The sequence below is a fragment of the Amia ocellicauda genome, chromosome 18, assembly GCF_036373705.1.
Source record: "Amia ocellicauda isolate fAmiCal2 chromosome 18, fAmiCal2.hap1, whole genome shotgun sequence".
NCBI lineage: Eukaryota > Metazoa > Chordata > Actinopteri > Amiiformes > Amiidae > Amia > Amia ocellicauda.
In genome coordinates, this window is record NC_089867.1 from 20,252,280 (window position 1) to 20,277,808 (window position 25,529).

General features: G+C 37.7%; 3 protein-coding genes across 7 annotated transcripts in view; all 3 read left to right on the forward strand.

Moving 5' to 3' along the window:
* The window catches only part of LOC136714055 (tumor necrosis factor receptor superfamily member 14), a 42,548-nt gene extending 34,507 nt beyond the window's left edge, over positions 1-8,041 (forward strand). The window contains exons 1-10 of one of the 3 annotated variants that reach the window (XM_066691364.1): positions 548-642; positions 1,148-1,243; positions 1,695-1,797; positions 3,066-3,191; positions 3,651-3,806; positions 4,028-4,115; positions 4,269-4,450; positions 4,814-4,833; positions 5,318-5,351; positions 6,090-8,041. In XM_066691364.1, coding sequence (XP_066547461.1) covers positions 1,211-1,243; positions 1,695-1,797; positions 3,066-3,191; positions 3,651-3,806; positions 4,028-4,115; positions 4,269-4,450; positions 4,814-4,833; positions 5,318-5,351; positions 6,090-6,187 — 840 coding nt within the window. In that variant the 5' untranslated portion in view covers positions 548-642; positions 1,148-1,210 and the 3' untranslated portion in view covers positions 6,188-8,041. Of the gene's footprint in view, positions 1-547; positions 643-1,147; positions 1,244-1,694; positions 1,798-3,065; positions 3,192-3,650; positions 3,807-4,027; positions 4,116-4,268; positions 4,451-4,813; positions 4,834-5,317; positions 5,352-6,089 lie in introns of those variants that run through there. The other 2 variants (XM_066691363.1, XM_066691365.1) reach the window with 2 other exon arrangements.
* A 1,945-nt stretch (positions 8,042-9,986) lies between these two features.
* On the forward strand, positions 9,987-19,747 carry LOC136713420 (tumor necrosis factor receptor superfamily member 14). 3 transcript variants are annotated; one of them, XM_066690487.1, is made up of 9 exons: positions 9,987-10,123; positions 10,928-11,033; positions 11,211-11,336; positions 11,668-11,826; positions 11,997-12,081; positions 12,437-12,594; positions 13,340-13,359; positions 15,438-15,499; positions 17,323-19,747. In XM_066690487.1, exons 2-9 carry the CDS (start codon positions 10,967-10,969, stop codon positions 17,342-17,344), a joined length of 699 nt encoding a protein of 232 aa, XP_066546584.1. In that variant the 5' UTR covers positions 9,987-10,123; positions 10,928-10,966; the 3' UTR covers positions 17,345-19,747. The 3 variants fall into 3 exon arrangements, with proteins under 3 accessions (XP_066546584.1, XP_066546583.1, XP_066546585.1); XM_066690486.1 differs by having other exon boundaries at positions 10,123-10,260; XM_066690488.1 differs by lacking the exon at positions 9,987-10,123 and adding an exon at positions 10,340-10,675.
* Positions 17,728-25,166, forward strand: LOC136714128 (tumor necrosis factor receptor superfamily member 14-like). The gene is made up of 4 exons (XM_066691440.1): positions 17,728-17,791; positions 23,517-23,675; positions 24,237-24,321; positions 24,677-25,166. The coding sequence occupies exons 1-4, from the start codon at positions 17,728-17,730 to the stop codon at positions 24,909-24,911; spliced, it is 543 nt and encodes a 180-aa protein (XP_066547537.1). The 3' UTR covers positions 24,912-25,166.
* The last annotated feature ends 363 nt before the right edge of the window (positions 25,167-25,529 follow it).

Genomic DNA, 25,529 nt, shown 5'->3' on the forward strand with positions numbered 1-25,529 from the left:
AGGCTAGTATCCTCATATTTATTGGGGATTTCTTCTCAATAGTTTAAGAGGGGATTTCCAAAAAACAAATACTATTTCACTTTCACTTTCCAAATGAATCAGTTCATTTGAGGTCACAATGTCAGCACAAATACAGAATCGCAGTGTGAAAATACAGAAACTATTGGAGATCTGATCAGCTATAAATTATTACTGTGAAACAACAACAAGTTCAACTAATAAATGTCACTTTTTTGGAAAACGTATTTGTTTTGATTTGTTGGTGATTTTTGTTATCTTTAAAATACAAACTGAGTCTGATGATGTAAAGTAGTTTTTCTGAAGACCCATATTATGAGGATTAATTTGATGTATGGATGATGTTTGTGTCATTTACCATTGTGGGGATATGTGCACAAATATAGAGAGGAACAAACTGGAGAAAATGGTCTTGAGTTAAAAGACAGTGAAAGCTTTGCTTCTCTATTAATATCAGCTGTTTTCAGTCAGCAGCTTGTCTTGTGATGTTTTCTGTACAAGTGAAGTTTATGATTATGAAGATTGGGCAGCAGTGTGGAGTAGTGGTTAGGGCTCTGTATGCTGGAGTGGAGGGTTGTGGGTTCAGTGCTGGGGGGATATAATGCTGTTTTACCCTTGAGCAAGGTACCTAGATTGCTCCAGTTTGGTTTGGTCCAAAATGGTTTTAAAAATGGTTAATTGTATGTAATAATAACGTGATATAGAGTAAATTGCCTTGGATTAGGGCATCTGCTAAGAAATACAATAATTCTGATGAAATTAGCAGCATTTTGTTTTTTTTGAGCAGCAGTATTGTATGGAATTTCACCCTGCACTTAAAACAATGTTGTTATTTAATGTATTAAGTTTATTTAATATTGATAATTAAACGTTATCCATTTATAATTGATATATTTTCAGTTTAATTTAAACTTGGATTCAGTTTATAGAAAACTAAAGTCAGCAGTTGACTGAACTGAGGCAGTACAAGGTTAGTGAACATCTGACTGCCTCTCCATAGAAATGAACAGAGTGGCAGTTCAAAGTCCAAAGTGTTAATGTTTTTATACATGTGGGGGGAAAAAGGTAAATATCCCTTGTTGTGTTGGAGACTTGTCTGTAATAATGGATGTTTTGTGATTTCCACCAGACCTCTACTGCCCCCTCTGTGTGCTATGAGTTCCTCAGATCATGAAGAGAAGACCCCTGTACAATGTCACTGGACATTAAAACCACACATTGGACTGTAAGTAAAGTCATTGCTTTTAATAGTTACATTTAATACTGTTAGCTATTTTTAATTAATTGTAATATTATTCATTATTTTGTTTGGGGATTTTTAGTAAATCTAATTTAGTAAGTATGAAGGAAATATGAACGTAAGAAGAATAGTATGAATAGGGTTTTGTGTAGACTGAACATACAGAATAATTATTAATTCAGACATTATATGAAGTATATACATTGAAAACATTACATTAACTACTTCTACAGTTATGCACTTCACATTTTTATTCATTCCACACACTGTTTTACTTAAATATAACTTATAGCATGGGTATCTGTAGTACTGGAAGAGTATTTATTTATATTATATTATATTTTGCATCCGGGTCATCTTATAATTTATGAATTTGGAAGGAATATACAAACAGACAACACTGTGATTTAATAATTGACATTTTATCCGTTTTCAGGTAAAGGCAATACTGTTCCTGCTCTTTCTATGTAGGCTGTGCAGTGGGTGTGGCCGTGCAGAATACAATATAAACGGAGAGTGCTGTCCTATGTGCCCCCCAGGTAAATAGGAGGAAGCCAGGCCTGTGTGGGGAATGGAGCGGAGGCTGAGTAAAGAATTAGGGGTCTTGTTCAATTTAAATAATAATAATAATAATAATAATAATAATAATAATAATAATAATAATAAGCGTGAAGACTATTAAATGTATATATTAAGCAAAGGGTGTCAAAACTACGGCTCTCGGGCCAGTTGCGGCCTATTTATAATTTATAAAAATGGTTCTTATCAGACTCTGTTCATCTATGTATCTATAGCACATAGCACAGTACCATGAGACTAAAACCATGAGATTAAGACAGTGAGACAGTGACCTTGTTCACACAGACTCACAGGGAAAAACATGCAGTTTTTCAATAATAATAAAAATATTTCCTGATTGTACTGCATGACATAATCTTTAATTTGAATATGATTATTAAAAATACATAAGGAAATAATGTCCTGCATACAGATGCTAGATTATTGAAGAAATATAATTATTATTGCTATTTTTATGATGATGATGATGTAAGGTAGGTTTATGCAGCCTAATATTAGCACATATGTATGAATTAATTTATTCCATCTCGTCTCTGTTGTGGGAACAGCCACAAGGCATTTTGGTTAAAGTGAAAACGTTATCCAGGTAACTTTTCCAACAATTACAATTACTAAAAGACATGCTGTGCAATGATACACTTTGCAATCACCAACCAGTTCACTCCACCTCAGATACAGTGAACAATGATATTGTATCTGTGAGCAGGGTTTCTAAGAAAAAAATATGTATACACATTATATTCAAGTGATTGTATAATAAGTAATTATTTGCTTTGATTTGTAGTTGCCCCAGAAAATACTCAAACTTTCACATCTGGCCCTATGACAGAAAAGTTTGGACACCCCTGTATTAAGCTATTGAAACGTATTCTGTTATTTTGAAATCTGTCAATGTCGTGAGTGTGGTTCTACCTTGGTTGTAGTGGGCAGCAGGCTCTTCAATTTCCATTATTGGAGCTCTCTGTAAGTGAACTGTCTGAGGCCTAGACCAAATCACAGCTGTGACCGACCTGTGAATCTTAGTTACTGATCTTAATTGATCACAGTTGCCATTTTATAAAGTAATTTCTCGATGACTGATTGATGGCTTACAGATGCTTGTCTTTCTAAGCTTCAGTCTATCTTGGTGGCCTGTTCCTTCCATGTCAGTCATGCTGTACAGTATTTGTTGTCCTGTCAGTGCAGTGTTTTGTTCTGACTGGACTGGTCACGTACTTCTCTTCACTAGGAAATCGGGTTTATCGGCACTGTACAGACTACTCCAGCACCTCCTGTATACCGTGTGTTGATGAGACCTTCACAGATCAGCCTAATGGATTAGATAAATGCCGTCCATGCAGTATCTGTGATGCAGGTGAGTATACTACTACAGTGTGTGAAGAGATGTTGTCCTGATGGATCCTGAAAGAACTCCACCCACCCATGTGTGGTAGTGCAATGTCAGTATCCTGTCCTGCAGTGAGATGTGCACACAGCTGTTAATGAACTCAGAGAGGGTGCTTGTGTGTTGATTACTACCTTGCAGGGGCGTAACCAGGATTTCTGGGCCCCATGAAAGAACCTGCATGGGCCCCACTGATATGACGTGCAGGGGCCCTCTCTAGGGCCCTCTTCCTCTCAGGGCTCCATGAATCATCATCACCTTTCACCCCTTTACTGTGGACTGTTGCTGCTGTGTGGTCTCTTAGCTGCAGTGCTGAAAACCCCATTGCAGACTGCCTCCTCCTGCAGTGATACACTGTGTGATTAAGATATAATAGTAATGTACAGTAATAATATTTACTAATCACAAGCATTTTCAATTGTCCCACAGGACTGGGTGTAGAGACTCTGAGGCGCTGTACGTCCTCCTCAGACGCAGTGTGTACTTGTATGAAGGGACATTACTGTGAGGAGCCAAATAAAGACGGTTGTAAACTGTGTCAGAAACACAGCACCTGTAACCCTGGACAGTTTATCAAACAGAAGGGTAAGATGCGCATTATGTTCATGTTCACTAGCACATTCAGACAGTACAATAGTGCACTGTATAGTGTCTGTCTGAGAACAGATCTGTTCATGTTGAAGAATGTTGTCTTATTAAGGAAAATTCCTCCAAATCCTGCTGGAAATCTAATCTTATGAAACATATGTTATGCCTGTTTTGTGTATGTTAATGGATTTTTTTGTTTTACTTTACTTACTATGAAGGATCATATTCTACTGACACATTGTGTGAGGGCTGCCCCACCAACACATTTTCAGACGGCTTTTTTAATTCATGTCAACGCCACACAGAGTATGTTTCCTTTTCCTCCTTTTTTATTGAAGTTCAGAAAAATATGACATGAGACATTTGTATGTGTGTGTGTGAAAAGATTAATGAAGTTGTATGTTGTTTATAATTTTATGATTTTTTTTATTTGATGTATACCTTGCTCTTATTTTAAAGCTGTGAATTACTTGGGCGAAAAACAAGGAGACGTGGAAGCCCTTCATCTGACGCTGAGTGTGAAGAGAAACCTGACCATACTGCTCTGATAACTGGCACCTCAGTGCCGCTAGTGGTTCTTCTAGTAATAGCAGGAATAGTGGCATTCCTATACAAAAAGAAAATGCTGCCCTGTATGAAAAGTAAGATTGTATTGCTAATGTTGTATTTATGTTCTTAAAATTATTTATATTCTTAATTACATATTACAGGAGTAATTCAATATTGTATTCATATATTATACGGCCCAAGCATTTAGTTTTATGCATTTATGTTTTCAGATCTTTGACATGGAAGTATATTTACTAATGAAGCACAATGTTAAATAAATAGCTGTCAATATTTGAAATATTTGAAACCTACTGTCAATATCTGAACTATTTGAAAACATACATATGAAAAAAAGGTTTATTCAGGTTGTCATTTGAAACTGGACACCTATCTACATCAGCACTACAGAAACCTGTGTTTTTTAATTGTTAAAAATATTTATTTCTGATTTTCAGGTGAAATGAAAAATACCCAGGTATTTATTTGTGTTACTTATTTAACTCTGTATGAAGAAGAAATAGATGATGTAATTAGAACATAAAGTGTTAAACAGCTGGATACAATATTCAATCAGCACTGCACTGTGCTCAAAACCATCTACATGAACTGCCAATATTATTAAACCTAAAATAACTTGTATTGTTTTACATCTGGATGAATGTTAGATCAGACTTGTGAGAATTAATTTATCTGCATGAAATATTGTAGCTCTGAAGAAACATTAAAGCAGGTATACAATATACAGAAGTACAGAAAACCCACGATACACAGCACAAAACGATCTGTTTTCATAATGCCAATATTATAACAACTCAGACCATATTAGAAAAACAAATTAACACAAATAACTCCCACTGCAAGACGTGGAGTAAATTTAACACATTCCAGATTAGAGACAAGATGATATAGAGAAATTTAATTAATAAATATATTAACTTTGTTTAAAATGTTTTGAACAGGAAACACCGACATGTGTTGCCTTAATGTCCACAGGTGAGAGACCATTAACTTTATTCTGACAAACAATAAGATGCTTTTCATGTGTTGATATTTAATCCATAATTTGCTGCTCATTGAAAGACAAATGCTTTACATATGCTTTACAATGGAAATACTCTCTGTATTGTCCCATTAAAGCAAACACTGTGTGTTATAGATTGTAATATTTACACAATGTTTGTGTTCTGCAGTTGTTATAGCAGTGTAGTGACTCTTGCACATTCACAGGCATGCTTTTTGTACAGAGGGATTGGGACAGGACATTTATAAAGTTAATAATGAATAATTGTAAGTCTCTACTTAACCTGGAGCATATTACCAACGAATAAGTATACTTTCAGAAAGCAGCCTTTCAAAAGAAATGAATTGCCTTAGCACAACATTATGGGCTTGGTTTTCCAGAGGTGGTCAGTTGTTTTAAGGGATATATCTATTAACTCTCAAAGACCTGAATATGTTGGTGAAAACAAAAGGCTTGATCACATTATATTTTATAATGTATTTTATAAGCTGAAGTGGTGTAGAGCACAAATTGCCAGTTCCACTGTTAAAATAAACTGTAGCGACCAGCATATTGTGTTGGTTTAATCAATAAGAATTGATGTAAAGTGGTGATTCTTTAACTCTCCTCCCTCTGAAGATCCCGAGCCTTCAGAGTCTGGTCAGTTCTGTCAGGCCATAAAATGCATCAAAGATGTGCTGTGTTGTCTCTAAAGTCCACTTTCTTGATAGAGAGTCATTCAGGAGATGGAACCTGCACCAGCCCGCCCCCCAACACAGCTCACCATCAAAGACGACATGAGGTCGTACATCCCCTGACAGCTACCTGAGGAGCTGCGAATCATCAGCCGATGTATCTATCCCAATGTGAGATCCACTAATGAGTAACATACCACAAGGGCCCAGACCATGTCCCACAGCTGGAAGTAAGACAATCAGTGGAATATCTAAGTGACTGAGCCTCCTTAACTGCACAATCATCTTTCGGATTGATATTTGAAAGGTCACAGGGACCTGGCATCACCAGACCATCATTCCTCTCTGTGCGAACACACTCCTTGAGTCCCTGCCTGCATCCTTAAACAAGCTCCTGACTAGGATGGCCAACCTATTAGGAAAACTGATGAGTATCTGAACATTCAATATTTGTTATTCTGAACTTGAGAAATGATAAATGAGTAAGTGTTACTGATATTGGTGAGGGTGGATTTGGTTCCTATGAGTAGCAGTTCTGACCTCGACCCTCGGGCTGTGCCAAGATACAGAGCCATAGAGGGCCCAGGTGTTCCTGGCCCCAGAGCCCAGGAGTGAAGAACCTGAGTGTCCAGTGCCCAAGAGGGATGAGCCCCTGTCCAGAGCCCTGGAGAGCAGAGCCCAAGCTTCCTGAAGATGAGGGAGAGGTACTCCCTTCCTTGTCGCACTCCTAGGATGAGTGTCCACCACCATAAATGCAGAAGAGAGTCTGCCCCTGAGCTCTGAGGAGCTTCAAGACTTCAGGAGAGAGTCGCCACAAACTGACCTGCTGAGACAGATTTGGGAAGCTGCAGGGCTGTCTTTAGCAAGGATGCTGAGTGATACAGGACTGGACATGGCACCTCTCAGAGGAATAACTCTCCTGGATGACTGGATTGTACCTAAAAATATGAATTATGAACTAGGTTGAAAGTTCTGTCAAATTGGCCACTGCCTACTGGAACCAGTTGAAACCCATATTTTACTTCAGATTGTTTTTCTATATTCCAAAACTGATATGCAATTATGAATTTCAGATATATAGAATATATTTCTGTACTTTAATGATTATCATTAACATGATTAACATATAAACTATACATAAAAAACAGAATAATGCTTTTAACTGCAGTTTATTGATTTTATTGAATTTAAAATTCAAATACATTTAATACATGACATGTCAAGTGTAATTTTAATGATCTCCAAACTCTGATTAAGTAAATCTCTGTTCATCTTTAACTGTCAGTGTTATGTTTTTTTCTCAAGCAGTGTGATTTTCTGAATCTGAAGAACTGCAATTTTTTAACTGTTCATAGTGATGTGGAAGGTTCACTGCACTGTGGTGCGGGAGACCAGGGTTTGAGATTCGCTGTGTGTGTGTTTTATGTTAATGGAATGCTTTTTTTGTTTTGTTTTTAACTATGAAGGATCATATTTGAGGTACACAGTGTGTGAACACTGCCCTGCCAACACATTTTCAGATTGGCACTGCCCTGCCAAATTATTTTATGGCAATGTCACACACAATAGGTTTCCTTTTACTCTTGCTTTTTTATTGAGGGCGAGAAGAATATTACTTGTATGAGTTGTATGTGTGTGTGAAAAGATTCATGTAGTATATGATATGATATTATTATTATTATTATTATTATTATTATTATATTTTTGTATGCAGTTTTATGCATTTTCTATATCAGCCTCTTATTTTAAAGTTGTGAATTATTGGGGCAAATAACAAAGAAGAGTGGAACCGCTCCATCTGATGCCGAGTATGAAGAGAAACCTCCATCTATTGGTCTGATAGTTGGCATCACAGTGATTCTAGCAGGAGGAATAGCAGTATCTGTCCTATACAGATTTTAAAAGCTGCCCTGTATGAAAGGTATGATTTGATCAGTGAATTTGTATTTGTACTGTATACTATGTTATTAAAGTATTGATATTCTTAATTGCATATTACATATGGTAATTAATCAAGCAATGTATTAATGTAATGTGTTTTCGCATCTGTGGCTTGAAAGTATATTTAATAATGAAGCACAATGTTAAAATAAATAGCTGTCCAACAATGACAATATCTGAAATGCATCAACGTTGAAGACTATGAAATGGGCTTGATTCTCAGAAGAGTGTAAAAATCAAGTTTATATATTAAAACAATATTATATAAACAAACCCTTTATTAAAGCTGAATAAGCACAGAAAAATATTTTAGAAGCATTAATTGCAAATATACCCCGTGTGCTTTGAGTATTTTATGTAATATAACCTATGTATGTTTATATGAACAGTCAGTTGGATGCATATATTTTTTCTCTTTTATCAGATTAAAATCCAGATGTTTTGGATGATCTTCTGGACAGGAATGGAGTAAGACAAAAAGAAAACTCACACGAATTTTGGATTTGAATGCTTATTTTTATTATTATAATTTCACAGTTAGACTAGTTTAATACAAGTTAGTCCGTTGCATAACAAATAAGATAAAATGTAGTCTCCTCACCCTCAGTCTATCTTAAAATTTAAGTTGTGTCAGCACTTTGTTTTGATAGTCTAGCTATCCATGCTCCGTTTCAATTAGCAAAATAACATAAAATCCAGATGGCTGCTGCAAAGACATAACCTCTGCAATGAATACAGAGTCTTCAGCCAACAAAAGTACTTTATCTGAAATGTGTGAATCAGTATTTTTAACTAAAGGTCAATGAACTTGCATTATTAAACAAAAACTCTTCATGACACTTCAAGTCTCTAATGCTATGACTTTTCTCATAACTACTAAACCTCAGTGTAGTGAAGAGCCATCAATACTGTACACTGTCATTCTGTATAGTTTTTTTTATTTCAGGCTGTTTTTAGGCTAAATTTATTATGGTTTAAAATGGTTAATGTTGTATAGACTATTATATGGTTAAAATATATATTGTATATTTGTGTATACTGACATAAATGCAATCTTTACTTCTGTCCTGTTCCACAGTCTTCATATACTGAACTTGCCTGTTTTTAAGACATTTTTGTTATTTTGCCAGTCGAACTTATAGTAATTGTTACAGAAGAAGGCTAAATAGCATATGACAGTGCCTTCAACAGGACCCAGACTTCAGCGATGCGGACCATTTTGGACCTCAACAGAACATTGTGTTGCTTGCTACTAGCTTTACTGCAACAGTAGTGTTTGTACCACAGTCACCATATAATACATCACAGTTTGGACTGCTGCTAGGTTTGTTGATTTCAGGCTACAGGACTTACAACAGTTCCAGATAGTCAGCTGTGAAGTGACAATTATTACCTCTCCATGTGACATGGTGGCAGCTATATATATATATATATATATATATATATATATATATATATATATATATATATATATATATATATATATATTTGTGAGAATTCACTATTTGAAAATGTTTTCTTTCTGACACGTGAACACGTTTTGTGTGACGCGTGTGTACAAACAGATTTTCTACTTTAGGCGCTACGATGTGATGTAGCGATCATTATAGCTTCGGAAACCATTATTTCGGAAACATTACTTTACATTATGTATCAAGGACATGATAATACATAATAATTTAACAATATCTACAACTCTCTAGCTGGCATTACATTAATATGCACCCGCCGCTGCCATATTCTCCCAATTGACTTCTCTCCGCATTTAACGCAAAGAATTACTGACTAAAACACTTCCGCATAAGTGTGATCTTTTGTACAGTCCATCGAAGGGAACAGTGAAGGGACAAACAGCGCGATTAGGATCCTTCACTCGCTCCCTAAGGACCTGGCACAGCACTAAAGATGCCACCGGAGCACTGCCGCCCCGCAAGGCAAGTGTGCGATTCTGCGCAGGCGTAGGAATGTATGCGGATACGAACTAACACCCGGAAGTTTAACAATAACCTAACGATTAAATGAATACATAAATTAATAAACAGTGTAGTAGTCCACTAATATTTTAAATGTATTTTATAAAATGTTTAAGAATTGTATTTTCATTTTTGTTATTATTTTGATATCTCGACGTAAGTGTTTCAACTACCCTTGATGACGCATTTGATTGCAGCTCTGTAGAAAATGGAAATATTCCTTTAGATGGGTTATGTAATTCACTTTTTATACATGTAACACATTTCAAAATGCTATGGATTCCGAAACATTGGTAAGCGATGAGTTATTCGTAATAATGGAAAAGAAACTGATTGAGACGGACTCGATGTTAATTAAATACAAAATGGTTCCTCATCAGAGGTCCAAAAACTGGAGTCGAAAACAATAGATTAATGTAGTTTAGTCGTATTTGTTTTCCTTCTCAATCATTTTTTGTAATAAACCGACCAAAATTAACACGATAATGAATTACGTTAATTTATGTCGACGCAGTTAAACTTCCAAAACGTTTATACCTATTCAAAACTAAAACTAAAACGAAAGGAAGAGTGTTTGGCGCAGTCTAGACAGACAGCCATATTGAGTTACATACATACATACATACATACATACATACATGCATACATACATACATGCATACACACTTCACCCGGCTGTCGAGTGTAAAATGACAATCGTGTGTGCAGGTTTGGATCACGACCATCTGGTTTTGCTAAGGACACCATTTCTGTAAATACTGTGACATGTTTGAAAACTACTGTCAGTAAGGGTGGACTTGTAAGGTGAAGGCAGCAATAGCAGCCCATGTAAAAGCTTGCCGTTGAATGCCTTCGTAATAAGAGAAACAGCCTGAAATAACGGGATTGCGGGTGCGGGGACTTGACATGTATTATTGTGATCATTATTTTGTATTTATTTGTGTTTGTTCTTTAAACTAGGTGAATATTGTGCTGATTTTAATTTGCAACCCGTTTGCAATGTACCAGGCCTGTGGGCCCGCAGAATACACAGTAGGAGGAGAGTGCTGTCCCATGTGTGGAAAAGGTATAATATTAATGACATTGATTGTAAACAATGTATAATCACCTTTGTTTTATTGTCACTATTAAGAATGTCATATTGAATGATATATACATTTGGTTGAATTATATCTTGCTATTAAATGAAGACGCCATACATTATACTGAACTTCTATGTACTTTCAACTGTTTGTCTTGTCAGGTTTAATTGTGAAGCGTCATTGTACAGCTGACTCCAGTACAACATGCATCCCGTGTTTAAAAGGCACATTTACAGACCAAGCCAATGGGCTCAACAGTTGCTTTCAGTGTCAAACCTGTGATTCAGGTGAGTTTCTGCCTGTTCATAATGAAGGCAATTTTTTTAATTGAATATAACTTGTAACATCATACTGCTTTTGATTCATGAAAAATAAATATGTTTTAAACCTATTTACAAACAAGTGACATTGAAATGAATCCTACCAGTATACGTATATTCAAAGGTTTATTACACATTAATCCCAACATCAGTAACTTAATGCTTAAAATATGGAAATATTATTAATTTAAAGATATATAAAATAAGTGTTTTAAGAAAAAATAAACTTGACTAGTTATAGTTATATATATTGTATGTTTGCAAATGGAGAATCTGAATTTTACACTTTTTCTCTCAGGGTTGGGACTAAGAATTCTTCACGAATGCACCACGACCAGCAACACGGTGTGCGGTGCTTCCAGTGGATATTACTGCACAGAGAGAGCACAAGATAGAGGGTGTGGCTCAGCTCAGAAACATACTAAGTGTCAACCAGGACAGAGAACTATAAATCAAGGTACAGTTAGAGTCCACAACTGTATTGCCTTTCCATCTTTTATAGACCAGAGTTTACAGTAGTGTTAGAAAGAAGTAAAATATATTTTCTCTGTCAAAAAGGAAACATTATATACCTTTCACAAGATGATGTTGGGTTTTGACTGAGTGTTTAATGTTTTGGATTTGCAGGCACCGATACATCAGACACAGAGTGTGAAGACTGTCCGCTTGGCACATTCTCAACACATGGCAGAGACTGCACACCATGGACAGAGTGAGGCTTTTTATCTTTTCCTCATTGTATCGTCATGCTTGAGGCATACTTGTCTCTTTTCCTTCGTCAATGATTGTTACGACATGCATACTTTTCCAATGTATTTTATTTTTCCATTTTATTATTACAGGACAAACCTACTTGACTCCTATTGTATGTTTTATCACTGTACATCTGTCATTTATCTCTCAATAATGTATCCTTTGATATTAGATTCCCAAGCACTTCACCCCTGTGATTCACAAGTTTTACTGAAGAGAGCATTGATATATGTGTCCATTGATTATTGGTAATAATGTGTTATAATAAGAAATCTATGCATAAACAAATGTGTTTTTTGTTTTTTTCCTTTAAGTTGTGCATTACGGGATGAAGAGAAGATAAGGGATGGGAACTCGACAGGAGATGTTGTTTGTCAGAAGAGGCCAAATGAGCGAAGGAGAATATTCATTATTATACCTCCATGCTTGTGTCTCTTCAATGTTTTATGTACTTTATTGTACAAATGGAAAGGTGAGTCAGGATTTTGTGACTGTGGCCAAATTAAGTGCAGTCCTGTCAGGGAAGAGTTTTCTGTTTCAGAAAGATAACAGTGGTTTATTAAAAGGTTTACAACCTTACACAGTGACTTTGAGGGTCGGGGGGCACTGTTGTGTGTCTGCAGTGCGGTGAGTGAGAGACGCAGCACTGTGGCTCTGTGTAGAAGCCCCTCTGTCCTCAGTAGTCCTTACAGAGATGTAAACTGTCCCATCGTGGGAAACAGACTCCACTCCTCTGAGCGGGAGTGTTGAGTGTGTGGGTGGAGGACCAGTGCAGGTCCCTTTGATTATTCTGGGTTACTAGCCTTCATAATGATGGTGAAATGAACAGCTCTGTATCAAGGGAAGAGCATTAGTGGTTTTCAACTATTTATGTTGGTGCAAGGGTGAGATTCACAACTGGAGCGGGGTATTATATGATTAAAACAATATACTGTACACTACCCAGTGGTAATCAAGGTAACTTGCTGAAGCTACAGTCTAGACTTCCAGGATTCACAACTGTACCATTTGATCAAAATGTCAAGCAGGATTCCATGTATAGGATATATTTCCTTATAAGTATACATATCCATATTTGTACAATCAATGTTAATTGCAGTACCTATTTGTATGGTCTCCAAAGTTAAATAGTATTTCTGTAGATGTCTTTGTTGTGGCCTGCCTCTGTTAAGATTACAATCACAGTTCAGTATATTATACTTTGTATTTATTTTCAGATTCAAGACCTGCTGTTCAGGTTGGTACTTTGTTATGATCTTCTCTGCTAAATTAATGTGTTTTATGAGCCCAATACTATAATTTGAACATGACAAAGTTTTCAAAATAAATTGACTTTGCTTTCAAAGACAAATCTATAGTCCTTCTACATGACTTGACTTGAATTCACATGACTGTTGACCTTCCATGCACTGCATAGGAAAGTGAAAGGGAGATTTGATCTTTGGTACAACCATGAAATGGTTTTATTGTAATGTAAATTAAATTTATAATTTTTTATGCACATGTTTTATATGTAGAATTGTTTCTCATTATTGAAACCAGCAATGTTAGGAAATAAGATGTTTGTATGTTTGCCAACGTTTCCAAAAAAAAATTCTAATATCCCTAACGTTTTGGAGTGGGGTGTATTTTGTTTATGTACAGTGAGGGGAAAAAAGTATTTGATCCCCTGCTGATTCTGTACGTTTGCCCACTGACAAAGAAATTATCAGTCTATAATTTTAATGGTCGGTGTATTTTAACAGTGAGAGACAGAATAACAACAAAAAAATCCAGAAAAACGCATTTCAAAAAAGTTATACATTGATTTGCATGTTAATGAGGGAAATAAGTATTTGACCCCTTCGACTTAGTACTTGGTGGCAATGCCCTTGTTGGCAATCACAGAGGTCAGACGTTTCTTGTAGTTGGCCACCAGGTTTGCACACATCTCAGGAGGGATTTTGTCCCACTCCTCTTTGCAGATCCTCTCCAAGTCATTAATGTTTCGAGGCTGACGTTTGGCAACTCGAACCTTCAGCTCCCTCCACAGATTTTCTATGGGATTAAGGTCTGGAGACTGGCTAGGCCACTCCAGGACCTTAATGTGCTTCTTCTTGAGCCACTCCTTTGTTGCCTTGGCTGTGTGTTTTGGGTCATCGTCATGCTGGAATACCCATCCACGACCCATTTTCAATGCCCTGGCTGAGGGAAGGAGGTTCTCACCCAAGATTTGATGGTACATGGCCCCGTCCATCGTCCCTTTGATGCGGTGCAGTTGTCCTGTTCCCTTAGCAGAAAAACACCCCCAAAGCATAATGTTTCCACCTCCATGTTTGACGGTGGGGATGGTGTTCTTGGGGTCATTCCTCATCCTCCAAACACGGCGAGTTGAGTTGATGCCAAAGAGCTCGATTTTGGTCTCATCTGACCACAACACTTTCACCCAGTTCTCCTCTGAATCATTCAGATGTTCACTGGCAAACTTCAGACGGGCCTGTACATGTGCTTTCTTGAGCAGGGGGACCTTGCGGGTGCTGCAGATATTTCAGTCCTTCATGGCGTAGTGTGTTACCAATTGTTTTCTTGGTGACTATGGTCCCAGCTGCCTTGAGATCATGAACAAGATCCTCCCGTGTAGTTCTGGGCTGATTCCTCACCGTTCTCATGATCATTGAAACTCCACGAGGTGAGATCTTGCATGGAGCCCCAGACCGAGGGAGACTGACAGTTATTTTGTGTTTCTTCCATTTGCGAATAATCGCACTAACTGTTGTCACCTTCTCACCAAGCTGCTTGGTGATGGTCTTGTAGCCCATTCCAGCCTTGTGTAGGTCTACAATCTTGTCCCTGACATCCTTGGACAGCTCTTTGGTTTTGGCCATGGTGGAGAGTTTGGAATCTGATTGATTGATTGCTTCTGTGGACAGGTGTCTTTTATACAGGTAACGAGCTGAGATTAGGGGCACTCCCTTTAAGAGAGTGCTCCTAATCTCAGCTCGTTACCTGTATAAAAGACACCTTGGAGCCAGAAATCTTGCTGATTGATAGGGGATCAAATACTTATTTCCCTCATTAACATGCAAATCAATTTATAACTTTTTTTAAATGTGTTTTTCTGGATTTTTTTTGTTGTTATTCTGTCTCTCACTGTTAAAATACACCTACCATTAAAATTATAGACTGATCATTTCTTTGTCAGTGGGCAAACGTACAAAATCAGCAGGGGATCAAATACTTTTTTCCCTCACTGTATGTATGTATGAATATATAGGTATAGATACATTTATATATGTGTGTATGTATAAAATAATAAATCTCACTTTATTTTGTCAGAAACGGAAGAGGCCTATACAGGAATCGATGAAAGGTGAAAGCAGTGATTACAATATTCACAGGTCAGTCTTTTTAGCTTTTGTATATAATAAGTTATTTGATTTGGTTCTACAAATAATAGATTATAATTGAACGGGTAAATTAGATGACTTTTTGGAAAAAAAATAATATCAAATATGGTTTCCTCTGTGTACTTTATTTGACCAAGACCAGTTGTTTTTGTTTTAAAACAGAGCTGATATTTATTCTATCCTATGACAAAGGAACGTACAATAAAAATATTTTAAAGATCCGATGACCATAATGATAAACTTTACTTGCACAAGATGCCTAACTAATAAAGAGTTGGCGGGTGCAGTACGCTTACTGGAGGAGCACGTACTTACTCTCAGAAAGATGAAAGACTGTACAAACCCAGATTTGGATTGAATAAATTCTCCTGGCCCTACTGTACCTAGTGAGAAGCCCACACCGGTGGCTCTATAACCACAGCATGAAGATCCCAGCGTCTCGGTCAAAACAGGCTCTAGAATCATGATATCCAAAGCTAGAGCTCCAGTATCCCATTCGGACCGCAATCCGATTTGAACCCCCCAGCAGCAGGTATGCCGACAAGGTGCTCTTTATTGAAGACTTCATAGTTAGAAATATAAAGATTGTGTCACCAGCAACATCTGTTAAATGCCCCCCAGGTCAGGACCCACACATCATCACAGTGACGCACTTGATCTAGTTATTACCCGTGGGATAGAGATCCATAACTTAATATCACCCCAAAACCAGACGATTTCTGACCGATGACTTATTACATCCTAGACCCTCCTGCTACTAATAAATGTACTACTCTGTTGTATCCTCAGGATCTGTTCTTGAATCCTTTAAAACGACTGTAATTGAAGCACTTCTTAATCAATCTCATGCTGACCCTAATTCACTTAAACATTACTATATTATTTGACGATTTAATGTTAACTTTCACAGTTACGCCGACAATACACAATTATATTGGTCAGTGAATCCGAACAGTAATATAGCCATACAATCACAAATCAGCTTTCTGTCTGAGATTATAACTTGGATAAGAAATGTCCTTATGCATATCTCTGATATGACAAGTCCTCATTTTAGGGGACAGAAATCTAAATGTTCATCATTCACTGACTAAACTGAGTAATGATAGCTTCAATTTTACCCCTAAGGAGATAGCGCTGAACCTGGGTGTCATCTGCGACCATAACCCATCCTTTTATCCACTCAGAATGTGTTGATCTTCCTTCCTCCATCTTAGAAACATTGCTAAATTAAGACAGTTAGTTGCACTACAGTTAAGTTCAAAATGCTGCTGCAAGGATCTTAACTAAAACAAAAAACATGAACACATCACTCCAGTATTCGCTTCTGTTCACTGGCTCCCTGTGCGCTGCAGGATATATTTAAAAGTTCTCTTATTATTTAAAGCACTAAAGGGACTGGCCCCTCCATACTTACAAGATAATTTTATCATTTTTTGATGAAGAGAAGATGTTTGTCAGACGGGGCCAAATGTCCATTTTATCATTTCAATAACACTCCAGGTTGGGAATTGAAATCCCAGGAAGCCGGTTATTTAGTGGTCCAAAAATACACAAGAAAACCGCAGGTGTTAGAGCATTTAGCTATATGACCCCGAGACTATAGAACGAACTTCCGGCCTATGTAAGAGATGCCACCTCTATCTCAGCCTTTAAATCAAGGCTGAAGATGACTATTCCTTTTAGTCTGATTTTCTAGTCACTGTAACCCATAGTGCCATCGGTGTGCTATGGACATGCTATGTACAATGTATTCTGTCATCACCTGCATTTTATGATCAGCAGCTGAGCACAATTTTATCTTTGTCTTCCAGCAATAGCCCCCTGGGGGTCTGATCAGGCACCTTGTCCTCCACCCGGGAAGGCTGACGAGGCACCACCCATCCCAGAGGGCAGATGAGGTACCCCACCACGGAGGGCTGACGGTGCATCCACACCCCGAGGGCTGACGAGGGGCCCCCGCCAGAGAGAAGGCCACAGCCAGTAGCACTGTTTAAGAACTTTTGCAGCTGTCTCACAGAATTATACTATGGGTATAATCTGGGGTCCTGGGGTCATGACCCAAAAACTCACGTGGATGTTCCTGAGGACTGAGCAGCAGTGTTTGATTGCCTGGGGTCTGTCGGACACGGTAGTAGACACTATTCAGTTGGCGAGAGCTCCCTCTACGAGGTCTCTGTATTCCTACCACTGGCAGACGTTTCGCAGCTGGTGCCAAGATGGAGCTGGAGGTTCAGCTGCAGCTTCTGGCTGTGGACCTGATGGACTTCTTCTCATCCTGCTGTCTGCACCCTGAGGCTGTTGTGCAGACCCCACACATCTGCAAATATGATCTTGACCTATTGTTATACATTGATGTAATTTGCAGGTGTTACAGATCCTTCATAGACCACCTCTCTAAATCCAAGCATTTGATATTGATTGATATTGATATTTTCATGAATTTCATCACCTAGTAGTTAATCCGACACTAATTCCAGTACAAACTTTTCAGATTTAATTTGATAATGCGTTTATACAACAGTATTCTCCATACACACATCTAGCTCATATGAATATTGAAATCAGGAAAGCCAGAGCCGTATAACGTTATATTACTTAATTGTTGTTCATAAATAATAACAAGAAATAATCAATTGAGGGTTAAATTGATGTTGCTTTATTTATTTTGTAGAGAAAACAAAGCAATAACTGCAGCTTGTCTCTCACCCCACCCCACCCACAAGTAGGCCCTATTGGTAGATTCAATATAATGTATTTACTACAAATAAAATACAATTTAAATAAACACATTCATAGAATAATATTTATTGAACTGGTGATGGATAATAAAAATAATGATCACAGGGAGTTCATTGCAATCGATAACATTTTAGTATAGAGCTGGGGACTAATACCAGTAGCCAGTGTTGCCATTGGTGTTAAGACTGCACTAATTTAGTACAGTGCTCCGTACTAACCACAGGACCATTCTGTATGCAGCTTTCAGTTTGTGGCATATTTGATTAACTTATGTTGAAAATAAGTCCTGTAATTATAATCCTGCTATGCTTGTTAGTTAATTTATTAATATTATGACACCTGGATGTTTATAGCTTTTGGAAGTCACTTTGATTATCACTGGGTTTAAGTTGTGTACTCCACGCAGTAGCATTCATAGAGTATATTTATTTATATATAACTCCATTTCAACTGTGAACAGCTTCTGATGTAAATCTCACAATTGCACCAACAGAAGTCAGCGAAAACCTCTAATGCTCTTCCCTTTATTCTGGGCTTAGAGAACTGAAATAGTTCTAGTTTGTACAGGAAGATAAGGATTTTATTGTAGTTCAGTCATTCTGGTGTACCAGTAGTAAACTGACCTCTAGGGTGATACGTTTATAAGCAAAAACCTTTTTTTAACATTGTATACTAGACTACACATCTCCACAATTTCAGTTATTTTTAAGCAGTATGATATTCCTGTTCAGCAAAGTATGTATTTAAAGTGTTTGATATTGTTTCAACAAAATATAACGTTGTTGATAGCTAAATAGGGGTGTGTGTCTGTAAACTAGTTTACACATTCAGTGAGAGCTTTGAATATCAAACTCCATTGCTATTGTTTGTTTTCAGCTGCAAAACATTGTTCTCTACTAGTAAGTACGTTTTTGAAAGCTATCATTTTTTAGTGCATTTTTCACATCCATTACTAGATTTTTAGGATAACAATTCTATATTTATTGTTAATATATAAAAAATGCAAGGTTTATAATGGATAAGGTTTCCACATGAGCGATTGATATGAAAAAGTCAAATTAATAAAATAAGCAAATAGTTTAGGGAACAGGAACAAATAAAATATTAAAGTTAAATATTCTGTGAAGAACTGGATGTTTTTCCCTGTGTGTCTGTGTGAACAAGGTCACTGTCTCACTGTCTCACTGTGTTATAGTTCAACCCTGATTCTTAGAAGAGTCAGATAAGAACCAGGTTTCACCAGCAAACTGGGCTTGATACATCCAACAAGCCCCCCTAATATTCAACATTACATATGCCCTCATTTTAATCCCTTGTTTTAACTATATATGGGTCTTCCGAACTTCCACTCATCATGGGACAGACGTGGGCATTGTGATCTTTCTCTCCTGTCCGGTCTGCATAAAAGTGCCTTTACTTTGTAACTTCTCTAAGACTGTTCTTGAGATTGCCTCTTGAACACATCTTCCTTTGTAATAAATTCCTCTTGATTGAAAATACATCTCTCTCGATTATTTGGGCTCTTCATTCTGTTACAGTCTGACAATCAAATAGAGAAATAAAATGTCACTGAATATGAAAACAATGTTGTTGAACTGTTGCACTATGCTCAAAATCAAAATCCATGCCTCAGTCATGTAAGATAAAGACATTTTAAATGTCAGGATTGAAGCCTCCCATCATAAAGCCAGTCCTGGATTATCTGCAGGTTAAGAAGCCTCTATGGAGGTTCAGCCCATCAGTTCCAGAGAGTACACAGACCCTTGGCTTCAACTTAAGGAAATAAGAAGCAATGTTTGAATTAATCTAGGACCCAGAGGAGACAACATATGAGAAGAATAAATATCAGGCCATCCATCCTTTATTAATAACCACTCCATCCAGTACAGGGTCATTGTGAGCCAGACCTAAAACCCTGTGGTTACATGTGCTCTTCCCCACACTTTGTAAATGGAAGTCCTCAGCACACTGACACATTCAATCATTCTTGCTTTGCCTTGATACTTCAGCACAGCCTGAGGCAATATCACCGGGATCACTCTTCTTTCACCACCATGCACCTGCAGAAAGCACGGGAGGGCTGACACCAGATGGATATGTGGACAGTATCTTCAGTAAATATCTTGAGGATGGTCAACCCAAACACGCAACAGACAGCCCAGCAAAAACTCTGACAACAGTCGTACTGAATTTCTCTGTTTTAGTGACTGTACATGATTGTTTATATGTTGGTTAACATTGTATACATGATAGTTAAGGAAAGCTTATGATTCCTACTAGCTCACATTACTGACATCTGCACATTGATTTAAATATGTAAATTGTGTGTATCATGTAAATATGATTATCAAGACAGACTAATTTGTTTTACACAGCCTTGTATCTAGACTTTGTGTAGAGTTTGAATGTCCCCAGGGGTGACTAAGGGCTTAATTAGGGTTAATTGATTATTTAGTTATAATTTAGGTTATGTATGTATTATGGCTGAATTTTTTTTTTTGTATTTTTCAGCTCTTCTGGTGGGGATTGTACTTTCTTGTGATGGTAGGAATATTGTATTTAATGTGTTTATTGCAACCAAGCCCTGATTTAAGCCCACACCTCGGCCTGGTTCAAAGGGGATTAGAGTGCAGGATAAAAATGAGCTAAAGCTTGCAATTGACATAAAAGAGCAGAGATAGTGAGCAGCAGGGAGGTGAAGAAAGCCAGACTGGGTGAATGATGGGCTAGAGTGTGGAGGGACCCCTGGATTGCTGGTGACAGAGGGACGGCAATTAGTTAATATTGAAGCTCCTTATTGTGTTCTTGGCTCTACCTGAGTTATAGGGTCACTCATCCGTGACATGAACATAAACTAGCATCTGTAATTCAAATGTAAGTTGTGTTCTGAAACATTTAGTCTATTTCAGGTGTTCTCCCCCAATCAAATATGATTTGGAGTATTTATTAAAAATGAAATTACAAATTCAGTCTCTCTGTATACATGTGTGTGCAGCCTATATAAACACTCTTCACAAAACATCAGCCGCTGTGGTCATGGTCTTTTGTGATGTAAAGATGTTGTGTGTCTGCCATGTCGGCACGGTAGTCAGAAAGTTGCATTCGTGTTTCAATGCATTTTCATGTGTTCCCAGCATGATCAGATTGAATTCCATTGTGAGAGCATTTGATAATGGATTCCATTCCATTGAGGATGATTTAGTTTTATTTTTGTACAATAAGTAAAGTATTGATTTGGATTCAAAAAAATGGTAAGCCAGGAGTTATTTGTAAAGACTCGATACTTGTGAAATGCGTAGCTAATGGTTCCTTGTAGGAGTACACAAAAGTAAAGTTTCTTAATGTTTTTAAACGGATAGGCCACACCAAACTTTCATCAAATACGCTAACTTATGTCAGCTCAGTTAAAGTGTCAAACGTGCTGACATACATTCATTTGTGTTTGTTCTTTAAACTAGGTGAATATTCTGCTCATTTTACTTGTCAATGTATTTGCAACTTACCACGCCTGTGGGCCTGCAGAATGCAAAATTGGAGAAGAGTGCTGTCCTATGTGTAGAAAAGGTATTGTATGCTACAGTATAATATTAATTGCATTTATTGTAAACCTAATCACGTTTGTCTGTATTAGTGATGTACATATTTGTTCAATTATTTCTTGGTAGATATAATCCACAGCGACTCACGATTATTGCAATATATACCATTATTGTTACATAAATGTACCCTTTATAAAGCTGTTTTTTTTTTTTACTGGAGCAATCTATGTAAGAACATAAGAAAGTTTACAAACGAGAGGAGGCCATTCGCCCCATCGTGTTCGTTTGGTGTCCATTAGGTGATCCAAGGATCCTATCCAGTCTGTTTTTAAATGTTCCCATATTTTCAGCTTCAGCCACATCTCTGGGGAGTTTGTTCAGATTGTGACGCCTCTCTGTGTGAAGAAGTGTCTCATGTTTTCTGTCTTGAATGCCTTGAAGCCCAATTTCCATGTGTGTCCCCGGGTGCTTGTGTCCTGCTGATCTGGAAAAGCTCCTCTAGTTTGATGTGGTCGATGCCCCTGTGGGTCAAGGGTACAACAGCAATGTCCCCACCTGGGATTAAACCCATAACCCTCCGCTGCAGAGTCCAGCCCTGACCACTACTCCACACTGCTGCCCGTCTTGCTGTTTTAGGAAGGCGCAATCAATTATACTGAACTTGTGTTTACCATAAACATTGACCTTCTCGTCAGGTTTAATTGTGAAGCATCATTGTACAGCTGACTCCAGTACAACATGCATCCCGTGTTTAAAAGGCGCATTTACAGACCAAGCCAATGGGCTCAACAGTTGCTTTCAGTGTCAAACGTGTGATTCAGGTGAGTTTCTACCTGTTCATAATGAAGGCAGTCTGATGTCTTGATGCTAACTCCTACATGCTTATAATCTATGAAAAAGAGTGATGTAAACCTATTCACAGACAAGGGGCATTAATAGTAGTCCTCTCGGTATATGTATTTCACTTATATTAAATATTCTTGTTTATTATATATTAATTTACACACTAACCCCAAATTAAGTCTATACTCTATAGTAAACAGTATAGTCTATACAGTTTCAAAATATAATTAATATATTCATATATAGTGCTTTACAATACAAGGTTAAATGTGTTTAATATACACTCACCTAAAGGATTATTAGGAACACCATACTAATACTATGTTTGAGCCCCTTTCGCCTTCAGAACTGCCTTCATTCTACGTGGCATTGATTCAACAAGGTGCTGAAAGCATTCTTTAGAAATGTTGTCCCATATTGATAGGATAGCATCTTGCAGTTGATGGAGATTTGTGGGATGCACATCCAGGGCACGAAGCTCCCGTTCCACCACATCCCAAAGATGCTCTATTGGGTTGAGATCTGGTGACTGTGGGGGCCAGTTTAGTACAGTGAACTCATTGTCATGTTTAAGAAACCAATTTGAAATGATTCGACCTTTGTGACATGGTGCATTATCCTGCTGGAAGTAGCCATCAGAGGATGGGTACATGGTGGTCATAAAGGGATGGACATGGTCAGAAACAATGCTCAGGTAGGCCGTGGCATTTGAACGATGCCCAGTTGGCACTAAGGGGCCTAAAGTGTGCCAAGAAAACATCCCCCACACCATTACACCACCACCACCAGCCTGCACAGTGGTAACAAGGCATGATGGATCCATTGAACAGGTGTTCCTAATAATCCTTTAGGTGAGTGTATCTTGCACCATCTTTTTCTCTCAGGGTTGGGACTAAGAATTCTTCACGAATGCACCACGACCAGCAACACGGTGTGCGGTGCTTCCAGTGGATATTACTGCACAGAGAGAGCACAAGATAGAGGGTGTGGCTCAGCTCAGAAACATACTAAGTGTCAACCAGGACAGAGAACTATAAATCAAGGTACAGTTAGAGTCCACAACTGTATTTCCTTTCCGTTGGCGATTTTCTCTGTCTTTGTGTGTGTTACGGCCTAAGAATGAGAGACTCAATATGGATTGTATTTGTTCATTTCTGTTATTTATTACTTGGCAGACACCCTTATAAAGGCTGACTTACAAAACATATGAGCATTATAAAAGTGCAATTACTGATCAAAACAGTACAAATTACAAGTCCAGAATTACATAAGTGCAAAAGAAAATATATAGTTAAGACAAGTCCTAAATCCGAGATTTGTGTGCTAATAATTGCAGACAAGATGTGAAGTCATGGTTTCTAGCACTGTGGTCTCCCTTCATATTGTAGGCCTCTGTCCTGCCTTGTCTACACAACTTCGGTCGTATAGGGTGATTGTTCTGTAGCAATAATGTGAGCTGGTTTTGAGACTCCCACAGTTGATGCTTTACAGTGACCAGAGTATAAATAATGTAAAGAGTCTGTTTCTGTTGGTCGAAAGGGAAATGTTGTATACCTTTTATAAGGATTTGTGGTGATTGAATGCAAAATGTTTTGTGTCTGCAGGCACCGATACATCAGACACAGAGTGTGAAGACTGTCCGCTTGGCACATTCTCAACACATGGCAGAGGCTGCACACCATGGACAGAGTGAGGCTTTTTATCTTTTCCTCATTGTATCGTCATGCTTGAGGCATACTTGTCTCTTTTCCTTCGTCAATGATTGTTACGACATGCATACTTTTCCAATGTATTTTATTTTTCCATTTTATTATTACAGGACAAACCTACTTGACTCCTATTGTATGTTTTATCACTGTACATCTGTCATTTATCTCTGAATCATTTATCCTTTGATATTAGATTCCCAAGCACTTCACCCCTGTGATTCACAAGTTTTACTGAAGAGAGCATTGATATATGTGGCCATTGATTATTGGTAATAATGTGTTATAATAAGAAATCTATGCATAAACAAATGTGTTTTTTGTTTTTTTCCTTTAAGTTGTGCATTACGGGATGAAGAGAAGATAAGGGATGGGAACTCGACAGGAGATGTTGTTTGTCAGAAGAGGCCAAATGAGCGAAGGAGAATATTCATTATTATACCTCCATGCTTGTGTCTCTTCAATGTTTTATGTACTTTATTGTACAAATGGAAAGGTGAGTCAGGATTTTGTGACTGTGGCCAAATTAAGTGCAGTCCTGTCAGGGAAGAGTTTTCTGGTTCAGAAAGATAACAGTGGTTTATTAAAAGGTTTACAACCTTACACAGTGACTTTGAGTGTCGGGGGGCACTGGTGTGTGTCTGCAGTGCGGTGAGTGAGAGACGCAGCACTGTGGCTCTGTGTAGAAGCCCCTCTGTCCTCAGTAGTCCTTACAGAGACGTAAACTGTCCCATCGTGGGAAACAGACTCCACTCCTCTGAGCGGGAGTGTTGAGTGTGTGGGTGGAGGACCAGTGCAGGTCCCTTTGATTATCCTGGGTTACTAGCCTTCATAATGATGGTGAAATGCGATTATTCTGTTGGTGTGTGAGTGAGATTTACAGCGGAACCTTTAAGAGTATAAAGTAACAGTATACTTAGTGAAAGCTATTGATTTGATTGATTGCCACTTGGTATAAACTGTGCACAGAAGCAATGTGACTTCCAGAGCCGATAAACTTCCAGCTTTCAGAAAACTGACAGATGATCAAATAGAAAAGCAGGATTACATTTACAGGACTTAATCTCTATATAAATTAAATGAATTTGAAATAACTATTCATCAATCGCATAGTAATTCAAAACTTTGTGGTCACCAAAGTGTTTTTAAAGTCATTAATATGGTTTCCAGGATATGTAAGAAGTATTTGTT